At 38.8% G+C, this 27,439-nt stretch overlaps 1 protein-coding gene across 1 annotated transcript; it reads left to right on the forward strand.

The window, feature by feature from the left end:
* The first annotated feature begins 1,855 nt into the window (after positions 1 to 1,855).
* Positions 1,856 to 2,676, forward strand: LOC113359843. Its single transcript, XM_026603416.1, has 2 exons — positions 1,856 to 1,918; positions 2,032 to 2,676. Exons 1-2 carry the CDS (start codon positions 1,856 to 1,858, stop codon positions 2,674 to 2,676), a joined length of 708 nt encoding a protein of 235 aa, XP_026459201.1.
* The last annotated feature ends 24,763 nt before the right edge of the window (positions 2,677 to 27,439 follow it).

The raw sequence follows: 27,439 nt of genomic DNA on the forward strand, positions 1-27,439 counted from the left end.
AACAACTGGTGCAGGAAATGCTCAAAACTGGTTTGATACAACCTAGTAGAAGCCTTTTCTCTTCTCCAATATTACTTGTTAAAAAGAAAGATGGCAGCTGGCGATTTTGTGTCGACTACAGAAAGTTAAATGAAGCTACTATTAAAGACAAATACCCTATTCCCATTATAGAGAAGTTATTGGATGAGTTGTGTGGTGCAAAGGTGTTCTCCAAGATAGATTTATGCGCAGGGTATCATCATATTCGTGTGTTTCCTGCAGACACATACAAGACGGCTTTTAAGACTCATCAAGGGCATTATGAGTTTATGGTGATGCCATTCGGCTTAACTAATGCTCCAGCCTCCTTCCAAGCATTAATGAATGATATTTTTCAGCCGTACTTGAGGAAGTTTATCTTAGTGTTTTTCGATGACATATTGGTATACATCCCAGATATGACTTCCCATTTGAGACATCTAGAGATCACTCTTAAAACTTTACAAGAACAAACACTATATGCCAAGCTCAGTAAATGCACTTTTGGTCAACCAAAAATCGAGTATCTGGGACATATCATCAGTGGTGAAGGAGTCACAGCTGATCCTATAAAAATCTCTTGTATGCTCAATTGGCCAATACCAACTAACTTAAACGAGATGAGGGGATTTCTGGGCCTTACATGCTACTATCGAAAGTTTGTGAAAGGCTATGGTATCGTTTGTAAGCCTTTGACAGAATTACTTAAGAAGGAGAGCTTCAAGTGGAATGATTCTGCACATAATGCTTTTGAAGCCCTCAAACAAGCTGTCACCACCACTCCAGTGCTAGTGCTCCCAGATTTCACACTTCCATTTGAAATTGAGACTGATGCTTGTGATACAGGGGTGGGAGCAGTTCTTATGCAGAATAAAAGGCCAATTGCTTATTTTAGCAAAGGCATGGGAACAAGATTTCTTTCTAGTCCACCTATGAGAAAGAATTACTTTCCATTGTGATGGCAGTTACTAAATGGAGGCCATATTTTCTGGAAAATAATTTTACTATTTACACAGACCATCAAAGTCTGAAATATTTTTTGGAGCAAAAAATTCACACCATGGTGCAACAAAAATGGCTCTCAAAATTGTTGGGTTATGATTATGATGTGGTTTACAAAAAGGAAATTGAGAATAAACTAGCCGATGCTTTGTCAAGGGTACCTCAAGCTTCATCACCACAATGTCAACTCATTTCTCAACTACAGCCTGCTTGGTTCTGAGAAGTGCAAGCTAGTTACAATTCAGATACTTTGGCTGCTGAAATCATTCCACAACTCACACTTTCTCCTTCCAGCAAACCTCCATACACTTTTCTTCAAGGCATTTTGAGATACAATAACAAAGTATATGTTGGATCAAAGGGAACCTTAAGGCAACAAGTATTGGCTGCAGTCCATTCCTCATCTGTGGGAGGACATTCTGGCACTCAAGCCAGCTACCAAAGAGCAAATGAGTATTTTTACTGGGTGGGAATGAAGAAAGACTTAATTTAGTACATCAAGGAGTGTGACATTTGTCAGCAGCACAAGGTCTCACACACATCCCCTGGAGGACTGCTACAACCATTACCCATTCCTAACCAAGCATGGAAGCACATATCCATGGATTTCATTACAGGACTTCCCAAATCTGAAGGCAGAGAGGTCATCATGGTTGTGGTGGATAGGTTCACTAAATACAACCACTTCCTTCCACTTATCCATCCATTCACAACTGCTTCTGTGGCCAAGGTATTTCTAGACAAATTTTTTAAACTACATGGATTGCTTGCTACAATAGTATCATATAGAGACAACATTTTCCTTAGCAATTTCTGGCAAGAATTATTTACAAAAATGGGAACAGCTTTGCACATGAGTTCTGCTTACCATCCACAAACAGATGGACAGACTGAAAGAGTAAATGCTTGTTTAGAATCATATTTAAGATGCATGACTAGTTACATACCATCTAAATGGGTTAGCTGGTTATCTTTATCTGAATGGTGGTTTAACACTACTTATCATACAAGCCTCAATACAACACCATTTCAAGCTCTTTATGGTTACAACCCACAGCAATTGGGTTATTCTCTCACCAACAATCTGCCAATGCTGCTGTGGAGGACTACTTACAGAAAAGACAAGATATGGGTATCCTTCTAAAATCTACACTTGAGGAGGCACAACACAGAATCAAACAACATGATAACAAGAGAAGAACTGACAGAGAATTTCAGGTTGGAGACTGGGTATACTTGAGATTACAACCATACAGGCAAACATCTGTGCAACTGAGAAGAAGTTTGAAGCTGTCAGCCAAATTCTTTGGTCCATATCAAGTCACTGCAAAAATTGGGAAGGTAGCTTATAAACTCAATCTTCCTGTTACTTCAAGGATTCATCCAGTGTTCCATGTGTCTCAGTTGAAGCCAAAGTTGGGAGAAGGATTGTTACCACAGACTACACTCCCATCTATGGACTCTAATGGATGCCTGAAGGTCACTCCTTTTCAGATTCTTTCCACCAGAACTGTAAAGAAGAACCAACAGTTAGTTGATCAAGTCTTGGTGCACTGGAATCACTCTGCAGCTGCTGATGCTACTCGGGAAGACAAGGCTCTCATCAAACAACAGTTTCCAAAGCTGATTCTTGAGGACAAAAATCAAATTGAGTAGGGAGTATTTGTCATAGACCTAGTCAGTGTAAGCTAATGGAATTTTCAAAATTGTTGTAGTGATAGTGGTAAAAAGATTCGTTTCAGACTTGTGAAGGAAATGGAATTTTAGATTTAATAAAATTATATATACAAAAATATTAACAATGGGCGAGAGGTACTTGGACCAAGGATTTGGCCAAATTCACTACACAGGGTTCATTCATATATTCTTTGACAATTTAAAACTCAATAAAATTAACATGGACTCTGATTTTGCCAAGATAGATTCTCAAAACATCGATTGTAAGTCCTAAGCATGATATATCAAAACACCTAAGCTAAGCATACATCATCAAATTAAATAACAACCAATTAATTCAAATCATATTTCAATTTTAAATTAATGCAAAAGTCATAAAAAAGAATAAAATAAATTTACCCGTGTATGAAATTCACCCTCCTTTGTCGTCCCAGTGTTGGGTTTAGCTCATCATGATAAAAACACGCTCAAAATATTTATTTATTGCACAAATGGTGTTTACAATGAAGAGAAGAAGAGAAAATGGTGTAAACAGCTAATGTGCGACCTACAGGAAGCGTCACAAAAGAACGATAAAAGAGAAGTGCTATTGTCGCTGTGGTTCTAAGACCCACACCTATGACCCACGCTGACCTGTCGTTGTCACTGTTGAAGAACGACGGTTCCTGGAGGTCCATTCTTCATGTTCTTCGCGTTCTTCAGCAGCAGCAGCAGGAACCGAGTTTCTGCAACTCGTGATTTCTGCTTCCTGAGCTCTCCTCTCAACCCAAAACTCTCGACACCCTTCTAGGACACCCAGGAAACCTATTTATACCCAACAACGACAAGAAATCACGCTCATTAACTCTCCATGATCCTCTATTACTCGGTGTTAAAAGAAAATATTTTCCGAATATTTTCTTCCCTGAAATGATTCTCCACGCGTAAACATCTTCTGATACTCACTTATTTAGCTTCTACACGCATCTTCAATGACTAAGTGTCATCCAAACACGAGCAGCACACATCAAACTTGCTGAAAATCCGTGAATATCATTTTCAAACCCGTGTTGACCTGATTTCTTCCACGTGATTATCCAGCCAAATTCAGTCGAAACAATCACCCATACCAGCTCTGTTATGATATATTACATGTTTCCACAAAGTTTCAGCGATTGAATCGCACAAAATCACGTCCAAATGCAATCGAGAAAATCTGCCAGTGAAGAGCAAATATTTTCCCGCCAAAATATTTTTTTGAATTTGTGAAGAAGGTCACCCCTTATCCAGTGGTCGCCCCTTATCCAGTGGTCGCCCCCTTATCCGTTGCTGGAGTCCGAATAACACATGTCCCTTGGGGTGCCTTTAGTAATTTTTCTGGGTTCCTCCGGTGCATTTCTGGGGTGTCTTTAGTACTCTATCCTAGGGTGTAAAACACCACTTTTCGAGCCAATTTCGCCGCAAGAGCTTATTTTTCCAAAAACATCTAAAAAAACATAAAATAACACAATAAGTATTTAATCGAGTCTAACAATACAGAACATTGAGAACAAAATAGACACATAAATGCGTTTATCATAAGCCCACTATGATAGTTGTACTGGCTGGTATCTATATTAATTGTATTGGGTTGATAACTATAACCCAACTTGTGAGTCTGTCCCCTTATCCTAGCTAAGGTGTTACCCAGTAGCTGTCTTGGCCAATGGCCTTATATTATACTCGGTTGGTCATTGGATTCGACCATTGAATTATTAGTCCAAATTATCTTTTTACTAAAATATCTGTTTCTCTCTCTGAGCTCTCTGTTCTTGCTGTTCTTCCCTCAGATCTCTTCTAAAACCCTTCTCAATCACTTCAAATCCCTTAATTCACCTTCCTTTGTAGTAGAGAACACTACATATGAGTATCATGAGTTTCGTTTTGAGAATCAGTAGGTTTCTCAGGATTGTGTTGAAGGAAATTTGAATTCTCCAATAGTTGAAGAAGGTTATCGAATTTGGTGGTTAAAGCAGCAACTGAACCACCTAGATTTGTGATTTTTGTATTAAGAACATCCTGAGATCCTCTCAATTTCTCGACCTTCGATTCAACCTCCTTCAAAGTCATGGTAAAAAAAATTGGAAGATTTTTGGGTGGGAAGAACGGCTATGATGCCAATTGTTGTATACCTACAACAAATTAACAACAGGGATGGAAAAAATGATGGATTAAATGAATTTAGAAACTCCTAAATCAAAGATTCAGGCCAATTCTGGCTGAAGAACATCGCAACCAACTTAGTTCATTTATTTCTCATTATCAGATAACGTTTCTCTTACATCATTTAACCAATCCACGGAACCCTAGAGAGGCACAATGGATGAACGACACGTGACACAAATCAAATGGACAGGACTGAAAGTATTAAGCTAATTCTTAGTCGTTATAGCTTAAGTATGCAACACCTTTCTTTGAAGTCTAAAATTGATAGTCGAATCCAACACCAGCATTCTGAAACATGCCTTGATCTCAACCTAGCCCTCATGATCTCATAACTTAATTTCGTCTCTCAAATTTCTCAGAATCACCGCAGCTGCAGAACAGGAAAGAGAGAAAGAAGAAGAAGAAAGAAGAAGGAGATGAAAAAATGAAGAAGAATGAAAAATACGAGTTTATATGCTCGATGGGTAAAGGGGATAAGGTTGACCAATTTGTAAAAGGCACCCAGATAAATCATACAGGCAACCAAGTGGTTAAGATGCAAAAATGACGATTGCCCTCCTAACTAGACTGATAAATCTTCTTCGTCTGGTATTCGATTGGCGCGCTCGAGTAGTCCATCTGGCAAAACTTTTCGAAACCTATCTAATGATACTAATTTCATAACTAGATCATTTTTAGATTAATTTCTATCATTTAACGTTCGTGTCTAATTAATCGAGTAAATAGCGGCTTAGTCGTCTCATGACTGGTCTAATAACGTTGACGAGCTTGAGGGTCTTTACACGTAAGGATAGCCATGGGTGGCCATAACATGGCGCCATTTTTAGGGTTTTCTGGGTCCCACATGGCTTGTGGTATGTTGTAGGGACGAAGTAGCATAATTTAGGCCACGACTAGGAATTAGGGTTTCGACCAATGCCACTAGAACAAGATTCGTATTCTGATCAGAATACCCTAATTGGAATTTGTTATGGCGTTGGCCATGAACAAAAAATGGGTTAGCACGCAGTTGCGCTGTTATGGCACATTGGCATGTTGCTGCCGTGGAATGGCATGTTGCTGTCGCGTGGCCAATTGTCTTTTTCCAGGCGTGGCACAAAAGGAAACCCGATTTCTATTCAAACTCCAAAAATGTTGTGCGTATAAAAGGGGGTCGTCCCTTTCCCTTTTCCTTGTTCGTTCTCCCGTCTGTGCCTCCCTTTTTTTTTCTTTAACACGCAGAGCTCCACATATGGTAGCTGGTCTTCCTTCATCGACGCGATCAGCAGCTCCATCAGCAAGGTTGTATCCGCCAGCAGCAAGGTAAGCACTTTGTTTCTTTTCTTTTTCCTTTTGCAAGTGTGAACTCTTGTATTGCTGCTTTTATAACTTCTGAAACTCTGTTTGATCCCAAGTAGATCTTCTTTGTTGATAGTGTTGGAGTTGAACATCCGTAACAAAGCGGCAGTAAGATCACAACAAGGCTAGCGGGAATTTGAGGTAAGCGCCGCTGTTGCTTCTTCCTCTTTTTCAGAAACCTAGTTTTAGGTTTTCGGCCACGGGTATAATTCCCTACGGCCAAATTTTGTTCTTCCCAATAGAAGGCGCGAGCTCCATGTTGCCTCATGTAAACCCGACCATTAATGATCGTATTAAGTTTCGACAAAATTTTGCACATATGGTTTTGCCGACGTAGTGACCTTTCCTATCTTGTTTGTTGAGTTATTCAAAAGCGAACTTAAGAGATTCTTGTTAAGATGTCACCTGGAGATGCTTCTGTGGCCAAACTACGAAGTATTAACGACTCGAAAAATAATCCAAATGTGGATGATGAATTCTTCACAAAGTCTTTCATAGTTGCAAGAATACACCCCAGACATGTAATGACTCTCCTTACTGGTTCAGAAAATAAAGAGACTGCTCAATCGATTTCTCCGGAGCGTGTAATAAGGTTTTGTCTTCAAAGGAACTAGTATCCGGCCTCTCCCATTGATTTCAAAATTTTCCATAACCCTTTGCCCGCGTATGATGGATGGATGAAATACATGATGAGTAATGATAGTGTCAGGAACGATTTGATTAAGGCGCAAATTGCGGATGTTGTCATGGCGTCTGCAACACTTTGCATTAGAAAGGATGCCGCAGGTTTGACTACTTTTATTTCTAGATGGAACATGTCCACCCATACGGCCATATGTGGATGGGGAGAGATGACTATCACTTTGGAGAGTGTAGTTGTTATGTTGAATCTTCCGATTGTAGGAAATCTTAACTTTAGCTTATCCAAGGAAGAAGAAACAATGCATGTCGCCCTGATCGAGAAGGCTGAAGAATATAATCGACAGGGAAAGGATGATAAATGCTTCTATACTTCGTGGATGTATGAATGGTTCCCCGCAAAACCGAAACCAGATCAGGTATTGAATGATACGCTCAGTGTGGCTGCGTTTTTATCTTTGTGTCTATCTAGGGATGTTTTTGATGATGGCTCTGGCAAGAAGGAAATAAGACAGAAACTCGTCAAATTCTCTATTAGGCTGGCGCAAGGTATTGCTCTTCCCATAGGCAGCTTGTTCCTTGGTTCCTTATATTCCCATTTAGATTGTCTAGCAGCGGATACGTATGACTCCAACGGATATATGAAGGTGGACTCATACGTTCACATTTCCTTTCTCCAAGCGTGGTTGTGGGAGAATTTCAGAGGTTATGCCCCTAATCCTGCGACTTCACTTTCTAGCACATTTGAAGGAGCTAGGATACTTCGTTGGTTGAACAAACATGCAATACCTAGCTTAAAGCTCGTCGATTTTCTTGACAATATGTATGCAATTGACTTTCGTCTCGGGCCGCCAGTTCATGCATCTATAGTCCAACCTGATACTTTTTTATCCGCTCCAGGCATAACGCTGCACTCTGACAGAAAAAACATGAGCATTAGGGAAATCGTGTTCATGCGAAGCTGCATACCTGGATATGTCCCTTCTTTCTTCAGAGGATCTTTTGAGGTGGTTCCTTATAATATTGACGGAGTTGTTCGTCAGATGGGCTTCGACCAGGGAATCCCGTTCTATCGTCCGTTGACGCCTTCAGATGATCTTTTGTCGTCTGTTTTTGATAGTAGTGTTTTCACAACAAATAAGAGCTTCTCATTCTTGCCCCCAGAAAGAAAGACGATGATGACCCCCAAATATAAGGAATTCTGGCAAGAGAAGTTTCTCGCTCTTCATCAGTTCGTGCAGAAGATCGTGAAGAGTCCCCGTGGAAAGCCCTCTCCTAAGACCTTAGAAAAACACAAGCTGTTGAAGCGGCTCCCTTCGCGTAAACGGAAACCGTCTGACCAAGGTGAATACAGTCCCCATAAGAAAGAGCAGAGGTCGAAAAGTCGGGCATATGGTATTCGATCAGGTTCATCAGCCTCAAAGATTTTCAAATCTTCAAAGATGCAGGTATTTACGCGTTTCTTTCTGACCAGCCAATTTTTTTTTTTTGGCTAATTTTACTGAGTATCTCTCTTTTTTATTTTTTTTGAAACCAGGGGGGCGAGAGTATGAATGCCTTTGCCAGACTTGCCCGTGGCCAAAAGGCGGCGCTTCAAGAAGAAGAATCCGGCGATGCTGAGTCTTCTGAAGGCGAGGATGAAGGAGAAGAAAGATCAGGATCTAGTGGTTATGAGAAAAGCGCTTCTGAGCGTAATAGCGAATCCAACCCTTCCAGTGGGCCAACGAATGGATTGGTAAGTCTCACATATGCTTTTCTTCTTGGGTTATATATCCTTTTTGTGTGAAATAAATATCCAATTGGTGGTATTACAGAAAGAAACTGCTCCTGGGGATAATACTGAGATGGAGATTAATCATAATAAAGATATGATTACGCCTTCGACCATGGAGGCTGCAAACAACCCTGAGATGGAGATCAATCATAATGAAGACGTGGTTGCGCTCTCAATCATAGAAGCCACATTTGTGAATAACTCCGAGATGGAGATTGATCATAATGAGGATATTGTTGCGTCTTCACCAGTAGAAACCCTATCTGTGACTGCGGGCGCAATTGTTTCCAGAGAACTTCCTGGAGATGAAGGATATATGCTAATCAAATATCTGGTTGCAGGTGCTATCTTTGACCCTCCATATGTCGCTCCTTTTACTGATCATGTGTGGATTGGCGGATTCAGCGTACCAGTTAGTACGCGGAGTTGTGCACTCGAATATGGGAAAAGTATGGACACATCGCAACGACCAGGAAAATCGACAGTCGCTTCTCGTTGGTTAAAAGCGTGGAGGAAACCTTATATTCAATCCATGATATGTGCAATGTGACTGGACACACCGTTTCTGGAGATGTAATCTCAAGTTGGGAGTTCCATCGGGACATGTGCATGAGCTTTGAGTTTAATGTCTCCTGGTTCTGTGAAGGGTTTTCCGAAATCAGAAGGCTGCAAACTGAAATGAACAAGATACCTTCCTTGGATTTCATTAATCAACGAGAAGCGGAGCTCGAGCAGTTATCCCATGAGCTGAAGTTGAAACAGGCTGCTCTCCAAAGCATGAAGGATGCTTTTTATAAGAAGAACGAACTGCTGCTGAATGATTTCCCTTGAATGCTTTTGTTTTTTGAACTTTTCTCCTTTTAGATTTTTGAAAGGGAAGAGATGCCTCTTTTGTGGCTGGATTTTCTGATTTTGAACTAGTAGGTAATTGCTTTGTGAAAATGTTTGAATTGGACTGTTTCTGAAATGATTTCGTGGGTAATTTTCTGAATGATATTTAGATAACAAATAAGTTGGAATCATGAAATGAAGAATGCAACCACTTTAGGAGAAATTGTAAACATTGCGTGAAGAGGGAAATACTAAAATGATACGATGTTTTTCAAAATAATTGGGTTATTGGCTCCCATTATCAGAATAAGACTAGCATCTGTGTCAACTCTCCAGCGAATTTCAAAACAATTGGACATGTAATTGAAATCGAATCTTCCCAGATAAAACTTAATCGTCTGCGAAGCTTCCCAGCGAAACCGAATCTTCTCAGATAATTGAAATTGTTTCAAATTGAAATCCATTATGTGACGAAGCCAAAAAAAAAAAGTCCCCAGTCGTATGCGAAGTCTGGAATCATATGAGGCGTCCATGTGATAACGTCTTTATGTCGATCCGCAGTAAAGTGGAGGATCTTCAGTTCCCAGGCATAATTCTCCTGAATTAATTTTTTCTTGGACAATGCGTTTTAGGCCATTGCATTCACTGGTAGGATGATGGATGAATCTGTGATAGTGGAAATATCTTGAATCTAACATCTCTTGATCAGTTGGTGGGCGCCATACGGTAGGCAATTGAACTACCCCATCTCGTACCCAAACTTCTAGTAACTCAAGAATTTTCCTTATAGGGAGTGGAAAACGCGAGTATTTTGAATACGGCTTCTCTTGTGTTAGGAGCTGTTGTCGTGAGAACTCCTGTATACTTTGACACGAAGCTCGTTTCGAGGGTGGAGTCGAGACTGCGAATGTTGACTCAGGCATGGATCTTTTAGTTTGGCAACTTGGTTGAAATGCAAGACCTCTTGCGGATTATGCATCAGTGGCGACAGCGTGAAGCGGTTGGACTGAATACTGTTCATTGATACAGTTCCTGTCTTCATAGATGCCTTGGTGAATTTCCCCTTCCTCTGGTGCTTCTTTATTTAGCAAAGTCAGAGCGGTCGTGGATGCGGAATGTTGGACGACTCTCTGAACTTCTGTAAGAATTTGGAGGTACAAGTTTTCCAATAAAGATTCGTAGGCCGGCTCCTTGCCTTTGCTTTGCAAACACTGTGATGCACCTGGAGGGTCTCTTCCTTTGGCCTTATAAAACTGCCTCAGCTACTTGTCATTGGCTGGGTTTAGTTGGTCATTTTCCTTTTGCTCGCGTCCGATGCGGCTACGTACTCTGTCTGCATTGTTGTTGGCGGAGGCACAGACCTCAGACAGGGACTCAACACCTTTTGTGTCACTTTTAAAGATGGTGGTGTTCTCCGAGCAAACGAATCGGCTTGTCATATTCTTTAGCAGATGAAGAGTCTTATTTTGCAACTTGACAATATTGGTTTGATTTGAGATCACGTCTTCTAGCATCTCCGCCATAATCTCTGTGGTGATCGGATCTCGAGCATTCGTGGTTTTGGAAGAGTTTGGCTGACCCGGGTACATAATAAGATTGAGAGTTGGAATTAGCGATTGAAATGAGTTTTTGGTTAATGATCTAAGATTTGCCCTCTTGAAATTGAGAAAATTGAAATGAAATCGAAAATTGATCTTGCAACCGAGAGATTAATCTCCCACTGTGGTCGCCAGTTGTTTTGGGGTAAAAACTGATTCTGTTGGTTTTGGTAAATTTAGGTGTGCCGCCAAGAACGAATCTAAACCCTAAAAAAATGCACTGCACGAGAGAACTTTAGATTCGAGAGAACTTTAGATTCGAGAGATCAATCTGTACAATTCTGGCCTAAACTAAGAAATGGTCGTTCCAGACTTGCTTCGGTCACAAAGTGAATGATAAGGGTTGATCTTAGGGACGAAAGCGAAGAAGGTGTTGAGACCAAAATATTAAATTTTGAGGGTGTGGCTGTTTTATGACTTGTATCAGAATTTGGAACTGGCTTGTAGAATGTAAGCTATCAGTCCTTGGTGTTTTTCTGGATACTTGTGTTGTTGTTAACCAAAACTCTCTTCTGGTCGAAATAGGTTGAAAACCTATTTATACAAGTCATTGAGTACCCTTGATCTCGTAGGAAGTGGAGATAGTTAAGTAGTGGAGAAGTGGGGTTGTGTAAAAGCGGTTTACCATCACGTTCCCATTGTGAGGGTAAACTGGTCAGCCATACACCCACTATTCTCTTACTGCTGTTTAACCGTCGGCTCTTTCCTGACACTTTCTTGTAATGGGCATGTTGCATGCCGCACGTTGTAAACCGCCAGACCAATACCCTGATGAGTATCCCCCATTTTTGTGACATGTTTGATATCTCGAGTGTTTCGTGGAAAATATGCAACAAGTTGCTAAGTGGGTCTAATGTACAAGACCTAGTTATGCTAATCAATTGCACGCAAGCTAGGCGGCATAATGGCATAGTGGCGCCTGCATAGTGGCACAATGGCATAGTGGCGCCTGCATAGTGGCACAATGGCATATTGGCGCCTGTGGATAAGTGGCGAGGCGACACCTGCCAATGGCGTAGCGGCGACTGCTATATCTTGGCATATTGGTGTTAGATCCAAATATGGCTCAATGATATTAACTCTAGTTGCTATATTGAACTTAAATCCCTGGGTGGCATTATTTGGAACGGTTAGCGTAGCGGCCCTATCCACATTAGGGTTTGGCATGCCAAAAACCTAATTAGCACCTGTGGCATGTGGCCGCGGCACAATGACGTTTTTTTGTGCGGATAGTTCCATGGCCGTGTCAAAGGAATTATGGCAGGGCCATAATGTGGGAACGACCATAGGCGCAAGGATAGCCATGGGTGGCCATAACATGGCGCCATTTTTAGGTTTTTTTGGGTCCCACATGGCTTATGGCATGTTGTAGGGCCGAAGCGGCATAATTTAGGCCACAACTAGGAATTAGGGTTTCGACCAATGCCACTAGAACAAGAGTCGTATTCTTATCAGAATAGCCTAATTGGAATTTATTATGGTGTTGGCCATGAACGAAAAATGGGTTAGCACGTAGCTGCGCTATTATGGCATATTGGCATGTTGCTTCCGTAGAATGGCATGGCCTGCCAATTGGCACGCTGGAGCAATTTGGTAGGTCGGGTATCCAATCGTCATGGCGTCTGCGATAATCACTATTTGGAGCAGCGGTGTTGGCACGTTTCTTGCGGTGACATGGTGATGCCTATTTGGGCGCGTTAGGAGCAGCTAACCTTAATAAATCAAGTGGCCAAATCGTGCGGCCGTGATTTTTTGGAGACTGGCTTGGGCCGTCTAGATTAGGTTCCTAATGGAATTAGGCGCATCGACCAACCAACTTCCAACTTTATTAAAAGTGTGTGTGGCGGGTTTTGAGCTATCTGATTGGTCGATGACAAAAAGAGGGGGTCGACAGGCAACATGGGGTCGGCCTCATTCCAAATGCGTGTGGAGCGTTTAAAGCAACATGATTGGTCAATGAAAAGAGGGCCGACAAGCAATGTGGGGCCGACCTCATTTTAAATGTGTGTGGCGCATTTAGAACGACCTGATTGGTTGATAGGAAAGAGGGCCGGCAAGCAACATGGGGCCGACCTTATTCCAAAGCGTGTGGCACATTTAGAGCGACATGATTGTTCGATGGGAAAGAGGTCCGGCAAAGGAGACATGGAGCATGGCCGACGACCACAAGCGGCGCCTATTGGAGCGGATTTGGTCGGCTATGTGTCATGGCCGCGCCTCCTTTGTCATTTTTCCTATTTGCCGCAGTTTCTCTTTTGTTTCTTGTTTTCTCGTATGACTTTGATCCTACTAGCTCCATGGCGGATTAGTTCCCAGTTAATCTAGTTTTGACCTCGACCAATAGGGTTCGAGATATTTGTACAAGGCGCAAAAGACCTAATGTTTGTACATTAATTGGGACAAAACTTGAATCTTGTGAGTTATCACAAAATTGAACAAATTTAACAAATTATGTGTGTTGACACAAAATTATTTTATTCTCAGAGAGAAGTTAGCGCGTCTTCTGATTGAGCATTTTCATGCAGACCTTAATTTTCATACTTCGGAAAATTCATGCTACTCAGTTGCAAGTGAACACTAATTTTCATGTCATACCAATACTAAGGGTTCAGCTGGGGAACATAGCATTGGAAAACACTCAACAAACCATACACTAATGAGTAATGCAGGCGAGAGTTTACAGAATGTTTGGGATTGTTGCTATATGCACCATTCTGGATAAATATACTGATTTTCTCAATACATGTGCGAGTAGAGAGGCCCGGGCACTCATTACTTTTAAATGGCTCAGTTTCTTTGCAGACAACGCATTAAATACAAGGTTTTACAATTTTACCCCTGAACTAAAAACCACCATCAACAAACACATACACCATAAATTTTGTTAACGAGGAAACCGCAAATGCAGAAAAACCCCGGGACCTAGTCCAGATTTGAACACTATACTGTATTAAGCCGCTACAGACTCTAGCCTACTACAAGTTAACTTTGGAATGGAATGTAGTTGATCCCTAACCAAGTCTCACACCGATTAAGGAAAAGTCGTGTTCCTTACGCCTCTTGAATCCCAGCATGACCCTGTGCACTTGATTCCCTTAGCTGATCTCACCCACAACTAAAAGTTGCTACGACCCAAATTCGAAGACTTATAAACAAATATGTCTCCCGCAGGTAAGTCTATTTTAGCTTTTGTTTCCGTCTTTAGATAAAGATCAAGGTGTACAGGAAACTCAACTAATAATCCGGTCTTATACTCCCAAAGAGCAGCCTAGAAATATTATTAGTCACCTCACAGTAACCTAACTAATTAGCAGAAGAAGTTATTGTGGAATCACAAGAGTCTGAGACGAAGAACTTTTGTGATTACTTTTTATATCATACATATCGGATATAAATATCAAGAAAATCTTAGAGACAATTAAACTCAACACGATAGAAAAAGTTAGATAAGAATACACAACTATAGAGAAAATAGTTGGATCTGGCTTCACGAATCCCAAATGAAGTCTTCAAGTCGTTAACCTAATAATGGTTTTGGAAAACCTAGGTTAATGGAGAATCAACTCTAGTTTGCAACTAGGACACACGAGAGTGTCGGGATTAGGATTCCCAGATGCTAGAGTTCGGCCTTATATAGTCATTCAAATCAGGGTTGCTTAAAATCAAAGCTAAGATAGCTTAGTTACAAAGAAATTGATATTCACTATTAGATGAACTCCTGATGTAAGATTCAAACTAAGTCTGCTTAGAAAATAAGCAATCAATCTCCACCTTAGATGGTATTAGCTTGATACACACAATTGAAATATACTTATATTTAGATATAAATAAACTGTACCTAAATGTGTATAACCGTTGGCTCAATAATAGTTAACCGAAGTTAGCCACATGAACACTTGTAGTTTATCCATGTTCATATAACACTTCTAGATCAAATATGATGATCAATCAATCTTGATACATAATCAAATGAATCTATATGTGTTTCAAAAGAGTTGTTCAAATTTTTATCATCTCATATAAATATATATAAACCATTTGAAACATATTCGGTTTGGTTTGTAATTGTACAAAGTACTTATACAAGAACCAATTCATGACATAATGCCACGACTTGCTGTAGATGGTGGATTTTCGACAAAGGGTAGAATTGTAAAACTATACTCCAGATTCGGCAACCGGATGAGTATTGAGGCTCATGTCTCTCATCATAGCATGAAAGCTCATGCCATAAAATCTCTGACTGAGAAGGTTGTCTCTCAGAGTACATGTAGATATGTAGTCTCTCAGCTGAAGCCACGACACATCTCATGAATACTGAGCAATTTCAGTAATTACTCCGGATCCGGCAATCGAATGAGTATCGAGACTCATTTCTCTATGCATGAAATCTCATTCCACCTCTGATGGAGAAAGTTTCTCAGATGTGTAGTGTCTCAGCTGAGGCCACGACACATCTCATACTGTATATAATCGAAAAATTGGGCGGCTCCTAGACAGCATGTCTACTAGTATAGAGCGACAACATCTTCGGGATGTAACCAAGTTTTCCCCGACTATGCAAGAGGAATATGACACTCCAGCAAGTTCATATTGCTCAACCCTCAGATAATTAATGCTCCTAGACAGGAAGCCCTTCTAGTATAGAGCCAGTAATATTATCTTAAATCGTCTGAATATCCAACAATATTCTACGAGCCATCGCCTGAATATCCGGCAATATTCTACGAGTCGTCAATTAATCGCCTGAATATCCAGCAATATTCTACGATTCCTCGTTATATTTCGTAACTTCAATCTGTGGTTCTTCCCAGCAGAATTCCACAGGTTAGTAATAAATTTTCAACGAAACAGGCATCTGAGCATCGAATAAGCCCTGACAAAAATGGTGCAAGTGTAATTAGCGGATAATGCACAGACCAGCATTCTGAATGCACGAACGAGCATTTCAAAAATACGAACAAACGAGGAACCTATGCAAAATATGAAGGGAAAATAATAATAATAATAAAATATTAAGCAAAAGCGCCAGGGGACTAGGCTCACCAGCCGACCAATCATGCCGTGACTAGTCCCGCGCCGAATTTTATATTTTATCATATTTTTACTATCTTCACGATCTCATGAAAATCCTCTTGTTCGAGCAAATTTCCTTTATTTCAAAGAAACTATCTAAATCACATGATTTTATCAAAAATAATAAAATTAGGGAAAGGTGTCGCGGGACCGAGCACCAGCCGGCCATGTCTTGGTCGTGGCCGGTCCCACACCTCACGTCCCATTATTTTATTATTCCTTCTCAAATTATGAAAATTCCTTGATTTTATGAATTTTCCCTAAAATCATGAAAATTACCTAATTTCATGTATTTTTATCTAAATCACATGATTTTATCAAAAATAATAAAATTAGGGAAAGGTCTCGCGGGACCGCCGGCCGTCCGGTCATGCCTTGGCCGTGGCCGGTCCCACACCTCACGTCCCATTATTTTATTATTCCTTCTCAAATTATGAAAATTCCTTGATTTTATGAATTTTCCCTAAAATTACCTAATTTCATGTATTTTCTCTAAAATCATGGAAAATATTAAAAAATTAGAAAAACTTGTGGGAGCGGGCTCTAGCCGGCCGGCCATGCCCTAGCAAAATATCTTGGTTTTCAACAAATCCCTTTGATTTTATGAAAATTATCTAAAATCATTAAAATTACATAAAATTGGGAAGAGTGCCTTGGGACCCGCGCCCATTGGCCGGACGGCCATGCCACGGCCATTGCCGGTCCCACACTCCCATTCCCTATTTTATATTTTAATTTATGTCTCTCATCTCATGGAAGTTCCCTAATTTCGCCAAACTCTCCAGTTTCATGGAATTTCCCTTAAATCAGAGAAAAATATATAAAATCACATAAAAGTGGGAAAAGCATGTGGGACCGCATGTCAGCCGGCCGGCCATGCCCTAGCCGTGGCCGGTCCCACATCTTGTGATTCCTTGTTTATTTATTATTTTCATCATCTCATGTATTTTTCCCAGTTTCAGCAAAACCATGGATTTTTCATATTTTCTCCAAATGTTGCTCAAACGTGCACCAGAAAATATCAAAATTCTCAGGACTGAAGCACGGACATCATGGTGACACAGGCACATCCCTTTGACCGACCAAGGGTGACCCTGAGGCTTGCAAACAGCTGGTCCCGCATGTTTTAATGATTTTAAGATAATTTGCTCAGTTGCTCATATTAAGTTCGAACTCTTTCCAAACAATTGGAAGTTCACCCAAACGACCATCCACTGGTCCCACGACCACCAAGAGCCGGTCTCATGACCTCTTGGTCGGTCCCTCATATTTTCTACATCAGGTTTTATGATTTGTCGCTCACACGAGCATTATTTCAGTAAATGATTAAATCAACATTTAATCATTCTTTCACCAACTGGTCCTCAAGAGACTTTGGTATTTTTGCTCATTCGAGCATTTGGGCGTTATATGGTGAACCCGTCATCCCATGTATCCGGTCCTATGTGATTTGCAGTAAATCATCATCTCGGTAATATTAGGGTTTTGAATCCAGAACTCTGCAGAAACGTGATTCTGAGCAGATTCGAACACTTTGATAATTTTATGTTGATTCCATGATTAACATTCGTATTTATTTTGCTCGACTCAGCAGTCAGTAACTTAAATTAATATTTTATTTGGTCCAACTACCAACAATTCATCAAAAGAACAATATTTTTTCAAACTAGCAATATTTGCTCGAACTAGCAATATTCGCTCGAACCAGCAATATTTACTCAATTAGCAATATTCGCTCAGACTAGCAATATTTTCTCAAATCAAAGAATATTGGTTCAACTATCAATATTCAACAATTTAGCAACACAGTTTTGCTCGTCTTAGGTTATGATGATACCTCGTCTCAGCAGACACATTAAATTCATGAGTTTCGAAACATTTGATAATCATGTTCAACTCAACAATACATGGACTCATCGTCCCATAAATTCAGCAACTGACTCCACAATCACGAGATTTGAATCGTGTCACATGGGGGGATACTAACTAGGGTTTTGGTCTGGCGGTCTACGGCACGTGTGTTCACCCACGATGAGAATGTGAGCAAGTCGTGCAATCAGTTGGAAGAGTCAGCAAAGTAGTGGGTGGAAAGTTAACCAAGTCTCCGCACGATGAGTAATTGGTTTTAACACGATTTCCCCATTTCCCACTCTCTGATTCCAGCAACTGTCACACTTCATGGGATCATGGTGTTTTCAACTACGGCATTATAAAATGTCTCTGAATCCTGATTGAAAAGACAGATTTTTCTAACATTCGAACAACATTAGCCAAAATGAGCAATTTCTCATCAAAACTTCATACAGACAATCTTTCGTCTACACGAACTCACAGAAATTACTCTCAATTGAGCAAAATTCAATCATTCAGAGCATTTTGACGTTGAATTCACAACACACCTACAATCTCAGATCACCATTGATCTCACGCATTTCTAAGCTTCCCTCCTACAGATCAACCCATCCTCTCTTGTGACCGAATTGACTCTGGAACGGCCATTGTTCTTGGTTTAGGCCGGGGTCTTACAGATTGATCTCTTGAACTTAAAAGCACTCCCTTCTTGCAGTGCATCTGTGTGAGGTTCAACATTTCGCTCGGTTCAAGGAGTCTCCACACGGCCGACTCTTCAATTCCGTAAAAACCAGCAAATCGTTTTTCCCCACTCACACTTGCAAAACAAGTTCGCATACCTTATTTCATTAAAGTTCCAGGGATTTTAGTTAGCAAGTTGAGTTCGCAAAAGAACTTCAGTTCATGAGTATGAATTATCATACTTACCGATTTTAGAACCTAACCACTGTGTTCGCAATTAGAGTATGCGAACTATAGTTCCAGACTTAGCCTAGTCTTAGTCGTTCGTGAACCACAGTTTTGGACCTTTGATAGTTAAACTCGTTTGCAAACAAGAGTTCCGGACCTGAACTAGCATTCAAAGTTTACATACTAGGTACGGATACTGTGTTATATCCAGACATTGGTAGTAGTTCTAAAAATGTCATTTAATCATTGAAATATATTTATAAGACAACAATGTGAAAAAGCGGGGGTCTAACAACACCACCCAATATTTCTCTTAGCAATCTGTATGGACTAACTCCGAAATACTTTGCTAGAGAATCAACTAGACAGTCATACTCAATCTAGATAAAAGTATCTCAAGGAGTTAATATCTCTCTCTTGATTTGATTTTTACTCAAGCTAAAAACAATAGCGAGTCTTTATCAAATACAAGGAATAACTTGGACGGTATCAAAGACCAATGTCCAAGTGTTAATCAATGAAATCGACAACCACAAGGTAGGATCTCCAATCGATTAACCTTTAACGCACAACCTGTATTATTTCAATTATAAAGATAAACAATATAATGCGGAAAATGAAATAACACAGACACCAAAAATTTTGTTAACGAGGAAACCGCAAATGAAAAAAAACCCCGGGACCTAGTCCAGATTGTATACACACTGTATTAAGACGCTACAGACACTAGCCTACTCCAAGGTAACTTCGGACTGGACTATAGTTTAACCCCAATCAGTCTCCCACTAATTAAAGGTACAGTTGTACTCCTACGCCTCTGATCCCATCAGGATACTGCGCACTTGATTCCCTTAGCTGATCTCACCCACAACCAAGAGTTGTTGCAACCCAAAATCGCAGACTTGATAATAAACAAATCTGTCTCACACAGAAAAGTCTATCAAAGGATAAATCTGTCTCCCACAGAAAAACCCTAGTTTTTGTTCCGTCTTAAGATATGAAATCAAGGTAAACAGGAACCAATTGATAATCCGGTCTTATATTCCCGAAGAACAACCTATATTAATCAATCACCTCTTGAATACACAAGAGGACATCGAGGAATCACAAATAGTGAGAGGAAGATGTTTGTGACTTCTTTATCTTGCATATCGGAGAACTCTCATGATCTCAAGCCAATCAATAAGATTGTACTCGTACGATAGAAGATGCAAGATCATATCACACAACTACGATAAAAATAGTATCGGTCTGGCTTCACAATCCCAATGAAGTCTTTAAGCCGTTAACCTGGTTTTAGAGAAGAAAACCAAAGGTTAGAGGAGAATCGACTCTAGCGAGCGCACTAGTATCACACAGACGTGTGGTGATTAGTTTTGCCCAATGCTAAATGTCTCCTATATATAGTCTTCAAATCAGGGTTTTTCCTTAGTTACAAAGCAATCAATATTCACCGTTAGATGAAAACTTGATTTAGATTCAAGCTAATATTTCTCAACCGTTAGATCGAAAACTTAGCTTGTTACACACACTTGAGATATACGTTTACTGGGTTTGTGAAAACCGTGCCCAAACGTGTACGTGTATGTTGGTTCAATATAGTAACCCAAAAGGTCAACCATGTGAGCATTTCATATTAACCTTGTTCTTCTTCACCGTAACTAGTTCAATTGACTCAAATGAACTAGTTAGATAGTTGTTCAATTGCTATGAGATCTTATGTAACTACACAAGACACAATTGAAACAAGATGATTCGATTCGATTGAATCGTCTCATGAACTTTATAGCCATGGTTTGCATACTGCATTCCTTAGTAATTTAAGTTTCATGTTCAGAGCACATCTTTATATCATAACGCACTCAAGTACGCAAACAAGTTCGCGGACTTAAGACAACCAGCAGAGTTTTCCAAACTCAGCAGAAAATCTCGGCAAGGAGACTTCCGCCAGTTCGCAGACTAGGTTCGCGGAATGAGTTCGCGGACTAAACACGCAAACGAGTTTTTGGAAAATCCCAGCATAAATTCTCGGCAAGAGAACTTCAGTCAGTTTGCGGACTTGGCAAAGCCAATTCCTCCGGTTTCTCTCAATCAACAAAGTTCGCAAACTTCGGATTAAGGAATAAGACTTATGCACATATGTGTTTCCACACAATGCTTATATCCATCATTGGTTATATAGACCTAAACTCTCATTCCAACCATTGAAACATTCTTAGAGGACGTTATATAGTTGTTACACTATTTCTCGTCAAAGCGATTTTCAAAGTGATTGAAACAATATGACTTTCGTCATTAGGTGAAGATAAACCCGATCAAAGCGAAAATCTTTACCAACACATGATTTCGAGATATAGATAGGCGAGATATACTCGGCTCGAAATATCAAATGTGTATGATCCAGTCTATATAGCATACGACTTTTGTCTCATAAGAAGTAGGAGATAGAAGAGATAGACTTTTGAGTGATAGATAAGTTCAAGTCTCCACATACGTTTTTGTTGATGAAGTTCCATGGTTCCTTGAGTAGATCGTCATCGTCGTATGATGAATCGCCATTAAGTCCTTGAGCTCAACTACACTTTTTTATCCTAGTCCGAGACTTAGCTATGTGGACTAGAAATCAAGACTCGTAGTTTTGATCACTAACATTGACAAACATGCTTGAGATAGCAACGCATGCGAGGTCGACCGAGCTATGATCTAACACAATGGTAATCTTACACATACCACTAGCTTCAAGTAATTTTCAAGTGATTAATCGATCAATACGAAATTTCCCAAGTTAACATCAAATGATTGTCTCACACAAATTATGTAAGATGTTCAAGGTAATTTTCACATGATCATCTTGACTTAATATTTAGTTTCCAACAAATGAATTGTCTACAATTAAACTCGTCAAGTCGATGATGAAGTTTAGCTAAAGCTAAAAAGCTTCCAACACGTATTTTGAGAAATATATTAATGAGATAAACTCGGCTCGAAATTTCAAATGTGTATAATGTAAAAGTCTATATATACATACGACTGAGTCTCTTTATAAGATAAAATAGAATATACTTATGAGTGATAGATAAGTTTTAGTCTCCACATACCTTTTGTTGATGAAGTTCCTCCACGCTCTTCAGTAGATCTTGTTCTTCAATTGGTGAACGTGGTGAAGTCTAATGCTCAACTACACACTTCTATCCTAATCCGAGACATATCTATAAGTAGACTAGAAATAAAGTATACAGTTTTGATCAACTAAACTCGACAAACAAGCTTGAGATAGCAAGGCTTGCGAGTTCGACCGAGCAGTGCTCTAACAATCTCCCCCTTTGTCAATTTTATTGATAAAACTATCAATACATGTGGATTACAAAATAAATAAACTTTGTAGCTTTTGATCCATCATGCTTGATTTCCTTGGCTCTTCAACTTCCTTGAATTCTTAGTTACTTTAAGTTCTCCATCGATTTTGAATGTGTTCAACTCAGCATCATTGTTGTGGAAGATCCGTAGCAATAACAACATGAAAATGAAAGTTCTCAATCATTGTTATTCAGTGTCATAGTATTATTATATGGAATCAAAGTCCAATTGCATCACAACTTTGAAATAATACTACGGTGATATGTATCGCTCCCCCTTAGTTAATACTTCCATCTTAGAATGAAATCTGAAAATACGAGGGTACCCAAATGCGCCATTCTTTCAACCTATAAGTCCTCTACCGAATGTGACCGTCTATGGGCAGAATCGAGACAATAAGGAAATCCGTTTCACACTTCGTGTAATCGTATACGGATACGGGATCGATACAATACGACAACAAGATAACTTGTGTGATTGACTATGGATACAAGATCGAGACAATACAACAACGAAGTATGTTACTTGATAATAGGTTAGGTAATAACCAAACTCTATAGGATCACTATAAAGTTATGTGGAGTTAAAGAATATGTGTATTTAAAAAATTATAATGTGGAAATCAAAGTAAAAGACACATCAAGATTTTGTTAACGAGGAAAACCGCAAATGAAGAAAAACCCCGGGACCTAGTCTAGTTTTGAATACTCTCAGAATTAATCTGTTATACAAAATCGAAACCAACTTCGTATAGTTGATACCAAGCATACTGCCCCTAGATACTTAGTTCCTTCGGTATCCCTGCGCCTTCGACTTCTAAAGTCATGCACGTGAATAACAAGTCCTTTGGATTGTAATCCAACCAACGAAAGAAGAATCTTTTTGGAAACTACTCTAATCAATCTTTGCTACAAGATACAGATGAGTTTTTGACAAAGTCTCTTCCGTTTAATCTAGTAAACTCCTTTGTCTGGTTAGATCAATCTATCCAATAACTACCAAAGTAGTCACGTTTAGATCAACACTCAATGAAAATAAACCTCAAAGAGATATATTTAGAATGCCGATATCATGCAACTAATCAATTGAATAAATCTGATTATAGTTGGATCCCAGTCGATCAAGGTTTGTGCACACAAATTCACAAGAGACGAAAACCAATAAGAAATCTTCTTCGTCTTCAAATCTTCGTTAATCTTCAATAACCTGCACAACACCACTTGAATCTCTTGTGATCAATCACGCACATGACAGAGTCTGTTAACAATGGATTATCACAAGATTTCTTTAGATCTACAAACAGATCTAAAGATCTCGTCGATACTTCGATCTAGTTTGAGTGAATCTTATATCATAAGAGAAGATTCTCAATAATAAAACAAACTAGGTACAATCAAAGTTTAAACAACCGTTAGTCAATCAAATCAATCTAAAACTAATAACACTGCAATTATCTAGTTTACCACCAATGGTACTTGTAGAGCTTCTTGATCCCACAGAAGTCTTTAAACGAGCGGTTGTAAGAGATTTCACCTAATTAGGATACTTTCCTCTCCGAATAGACGGCTCCACCAGAAACAACAAGAACTGAAGTTTGCCTGGATCTTAGGATAGTTTGCTAGAAATGCAAACTTAGGTATTTATAGACCAAGGATGTTTGGACACCAAGGAATTTCAAAGACCGAAAATATTCCGAAGATATGCAATGAATGGAAAAATTCAGTTTTCATAATTCCAATAAATGCTTGTCCAATATTTCTGAAATCTCTCAATATAAAATCTCCAACTAGTAAATGCACATTTCTAATTTTTCTTTTCTAGAGCTACACATTAATTGTTGGTAATTAACGTATATAAAATCAAAAACCTTAAAAGATTCTTAATTTATTTCGGCACAGGATCACCTTCAGTACTAAGGAATATCTTTGAACAATAAATGATAAGAGTTACTTCTCGTATTCAAAGTATGTTGACATCTTTTCACTGCAAATTCTTATTTCATATTTACATGGATTTGTATTCTTGGAATTGATTATACCACACTTCCAAACAAGTTTGGAATTGGTTCACCTGTATTCCAAGACTACTATGTGATTGATCAAATGCCAAATCACATACACGGGTTCAATTGGTTCTACCAGTCACTAGGATCGGTTATACCTACATATGGAAACACTTGTGGTCGGTCATACCAGTCACTACTTTCGGTTCCATTTACACATGGTATTACTTGTGAGCGGTCATACCAGTTACCAGGACTGGTTACACCAGTTACCAGGTTCGGTTACCAATTACAAGGATCTGTCACACAACACTCGTGATCAGTCACACCAATTACTAGGATCGGTTACACCAATTACTAGGATCGGTCACACCAATTACAAGGATCGATCATACCATAACATGGTGATTACTTAGGATCAGTTACACCAATTAATAAAACTAGTCATACCAAATCATAAGTCATGCATTGTGATTATTTATACCAAGATACATAACCAAAGTTAAGATCGGTTCTACCATCTCACACATATTGGTCATCCAAATATTTGCAATGAATAGACGGACCAATAAGCCTAATGATTTCCCTTTCGATTCACGAAACAAGTTCATGAATGTACTTCCTTTAAACAAATGTAAAACATTGTTTCCTAGGATGAAATCTTCACCATAACCCGTTCACATAATCATTACAATATACACAAGATTATGTCGATATCATATCTACGAAGTTAAAAAGATAAGCGTTATACTTCGTAGTCTAATTCCCTAATACTATGATCATACTATTATGATCATGTCACATCACTAGAGTATTGTACAATATATACAGCTTCGCAGTTATGTTTTCAATATAGCTCGACTTGAAAGATACGTTAGGAATGAAACAATTCAAATCAATATTACAAACTTGAAGTGAAAGGATGATGTCGTCGTCGTAGTTCGCTACTTCTTCACATTCTTCAGGTATTCGGAGTAATACGTGTATGTCTCAACATTACTAGACTTTCTAGTCTAACCTAAACGAAGTTGACTCTAGTATTTAATCAAGCGACTCTAGATGAGTTTTGATACTAAAATATGACAACCAAACTTGACATACCAACGCTTGGTGAGTTCAACCGAGCTGAGGTATGCTCTAACAGAATCCACTCCCCCTTACATAATGATTCGTAAACCATATGTATGTAGTGTGAACTACTAAATAATCCTCCCCCTTTTTGTCAATATAAATTGGCAAAGGTACGAAAACTATGGGGATCATAATGAATTCTAAAAAGATAATTCATGAATAAAAATAAATATATCAACTTTCTTTCGATGATTTCACATAGTTGAAACTTAGTGTATTCATTGTTTATTAAGATACAAGTTAATGTACAAAGTATCATCGAATAAACTAATCAAAAGAGAACCTTTATGATTAATTTAACCGGAGACACTCAACATAAGAAAATTGACGGAGTAAATACAGTATTTTCACATAAACAATATTTGCATAAAGACATTATAAACTTAACTTTGGAGCATATATGAGACAACAACATAGTTCATGAACGTAAACGCATATATATCTCATAAGACAATTGCAATATATAAAACCAATAAGATTAAATACTGCAAGATCATCTTCCAAATAACTTAAAATTTAAATAAATAAATCTAAAAACATTGCAAGATGAAAAAACGTTGGAAATAGTTATGTGTAATCACAATATTTGCTATACTAAACCCTAGTTATCCTTCTTAAACATAAGAATAAATTCTCATAAGAAGTTCCTAGACAAAGAGATTCAGACTTCCTTTATTACTTCATACCTTTCCATGACTCCATCATAAAAGTTATCATTGATGTCCTTGATTCTCTTGACAGTGGAGACTCCTTGTTCATGAGTTAGAACATTCACCTTTCAATTAACAATGCGAGCAAGTTGCCTGGCCTTGATGCATTCAGAGATAAGCTTCTTCTGGTTCCGTATCAAGACTTTTTGTTTTTCAAGGATTTTGGTCTAGCGCTTACATAGATGATGTATTTGAAGTTGTAGGTTTGCAAATTCGACCTTTGAGTCATTCATGTAATGAATTAAATCCTTGACAGACTCAGCAATCCAAGAGTTGTACTCATTCCTTGCAATCATCTTTTTCAAAATTAGATCTTGAAACGAGCTACATCCTTTGATGTCTTCTTCCTTATCAAGATCAATCACTTCATGAGATCTTGAAGAGTTCTCTCTCTCTCTATATATATATATATATATTGAGATTTGGATGGAGATGAACAAATATATAATATATATATATATTCGTGAACAAGAGAAACAAAGAAAATCCCTTGTTATAGAAACCCTAAATAAACTCTTAGGGATGTACACGGACGTTCGCGAACCGTTTAATGGATCAACCATGATCTAAAGAGGCAATAAAGTATCTGTTTTTCAGTTATCTCATAGATCTTCATAGCTCGATAATTAGAAGTTTCAAAAGAAGGACCTCAAATTAGAGCACATGATTAACCAACAAGATATATCAGTTACTAGGAGTCAATATATGACTCAACATTCACATGATGAAAACAAAAAAGATAAAAAATAAAATTACTGAACAGATGAAATACACAATCAGAAGTAATCACATGAACATCAAGTGATTAATCAATCAATACAAAACTTCCCAAGTTAAACATCAAATGATTGTCTCACACAAATCATGTAAGATGTTCAAGGTAATTTTCACATGATCATCTTGACTTAATTAATATTTAGTTTCCAACAAATGAATTTTCTACAGTTAAACTCGTCAAGTCGATGATGAAGTTTAGCTAAAGTTAAAAAGCTTCCAACACGTATTTCGCGAAATATATAAACGAGATAAACTCGGCTTGAAATTTCATATGTATATAATGTAAAAGTCTATATAGCTATACGACTTAGTCTCTTTAGAAGATAAAATAGAATAGACTTCTGAGTGATGGATAGGTTTTAGTCTCCACATACCTTTTGTTGATGAAGTTCCTCCAAGCTCTTCAGTAGATATTCTTCTTCAATTGATGAACGTCGTGAAGTCTAATGCTCAACTACACACTTCTATCCTAATCTGAGACATAGCTATAAGTAGACTAGAAATCAAGTATATAGTTTTGATCAACTAAACTTGACAAACAATCTTGAGAAAGCAACGTTTGCTA

Source organism: Papaver somniferum, chromosome 3 (genome assembly GCF_003573695.1).
Source record: "Papaver somniferum cultivar HN1 chromosome 3, ASM357369v1, whole genome shotgun sequence".
In the NCBI taxonomy this organism is placed as follows: domain Eukaryota; kingdom Viridiplantae; phylum Streptophyta; class Magnoliopsida; order Ranunculales; family Papaveraceae; genus Papaver; species Papaver somniferum.

Excerpts from the sequence above, each read along its gene's own strand:
- LOC113359843 (XM_026603416.1), top strand. The coding sequence starts at position 1,856 with ATGGGAACAGCTTTGCACATGAGTTCTGCTTACCATCCACAAACAGAT. Across the intron at positions 1,919-2,031 it reads CAGATGGACAGACTGAAAGA|CCTCAATACAACACCATTTC; the intron begins GTAAATGCTTGT and ends TTATCATACAAG.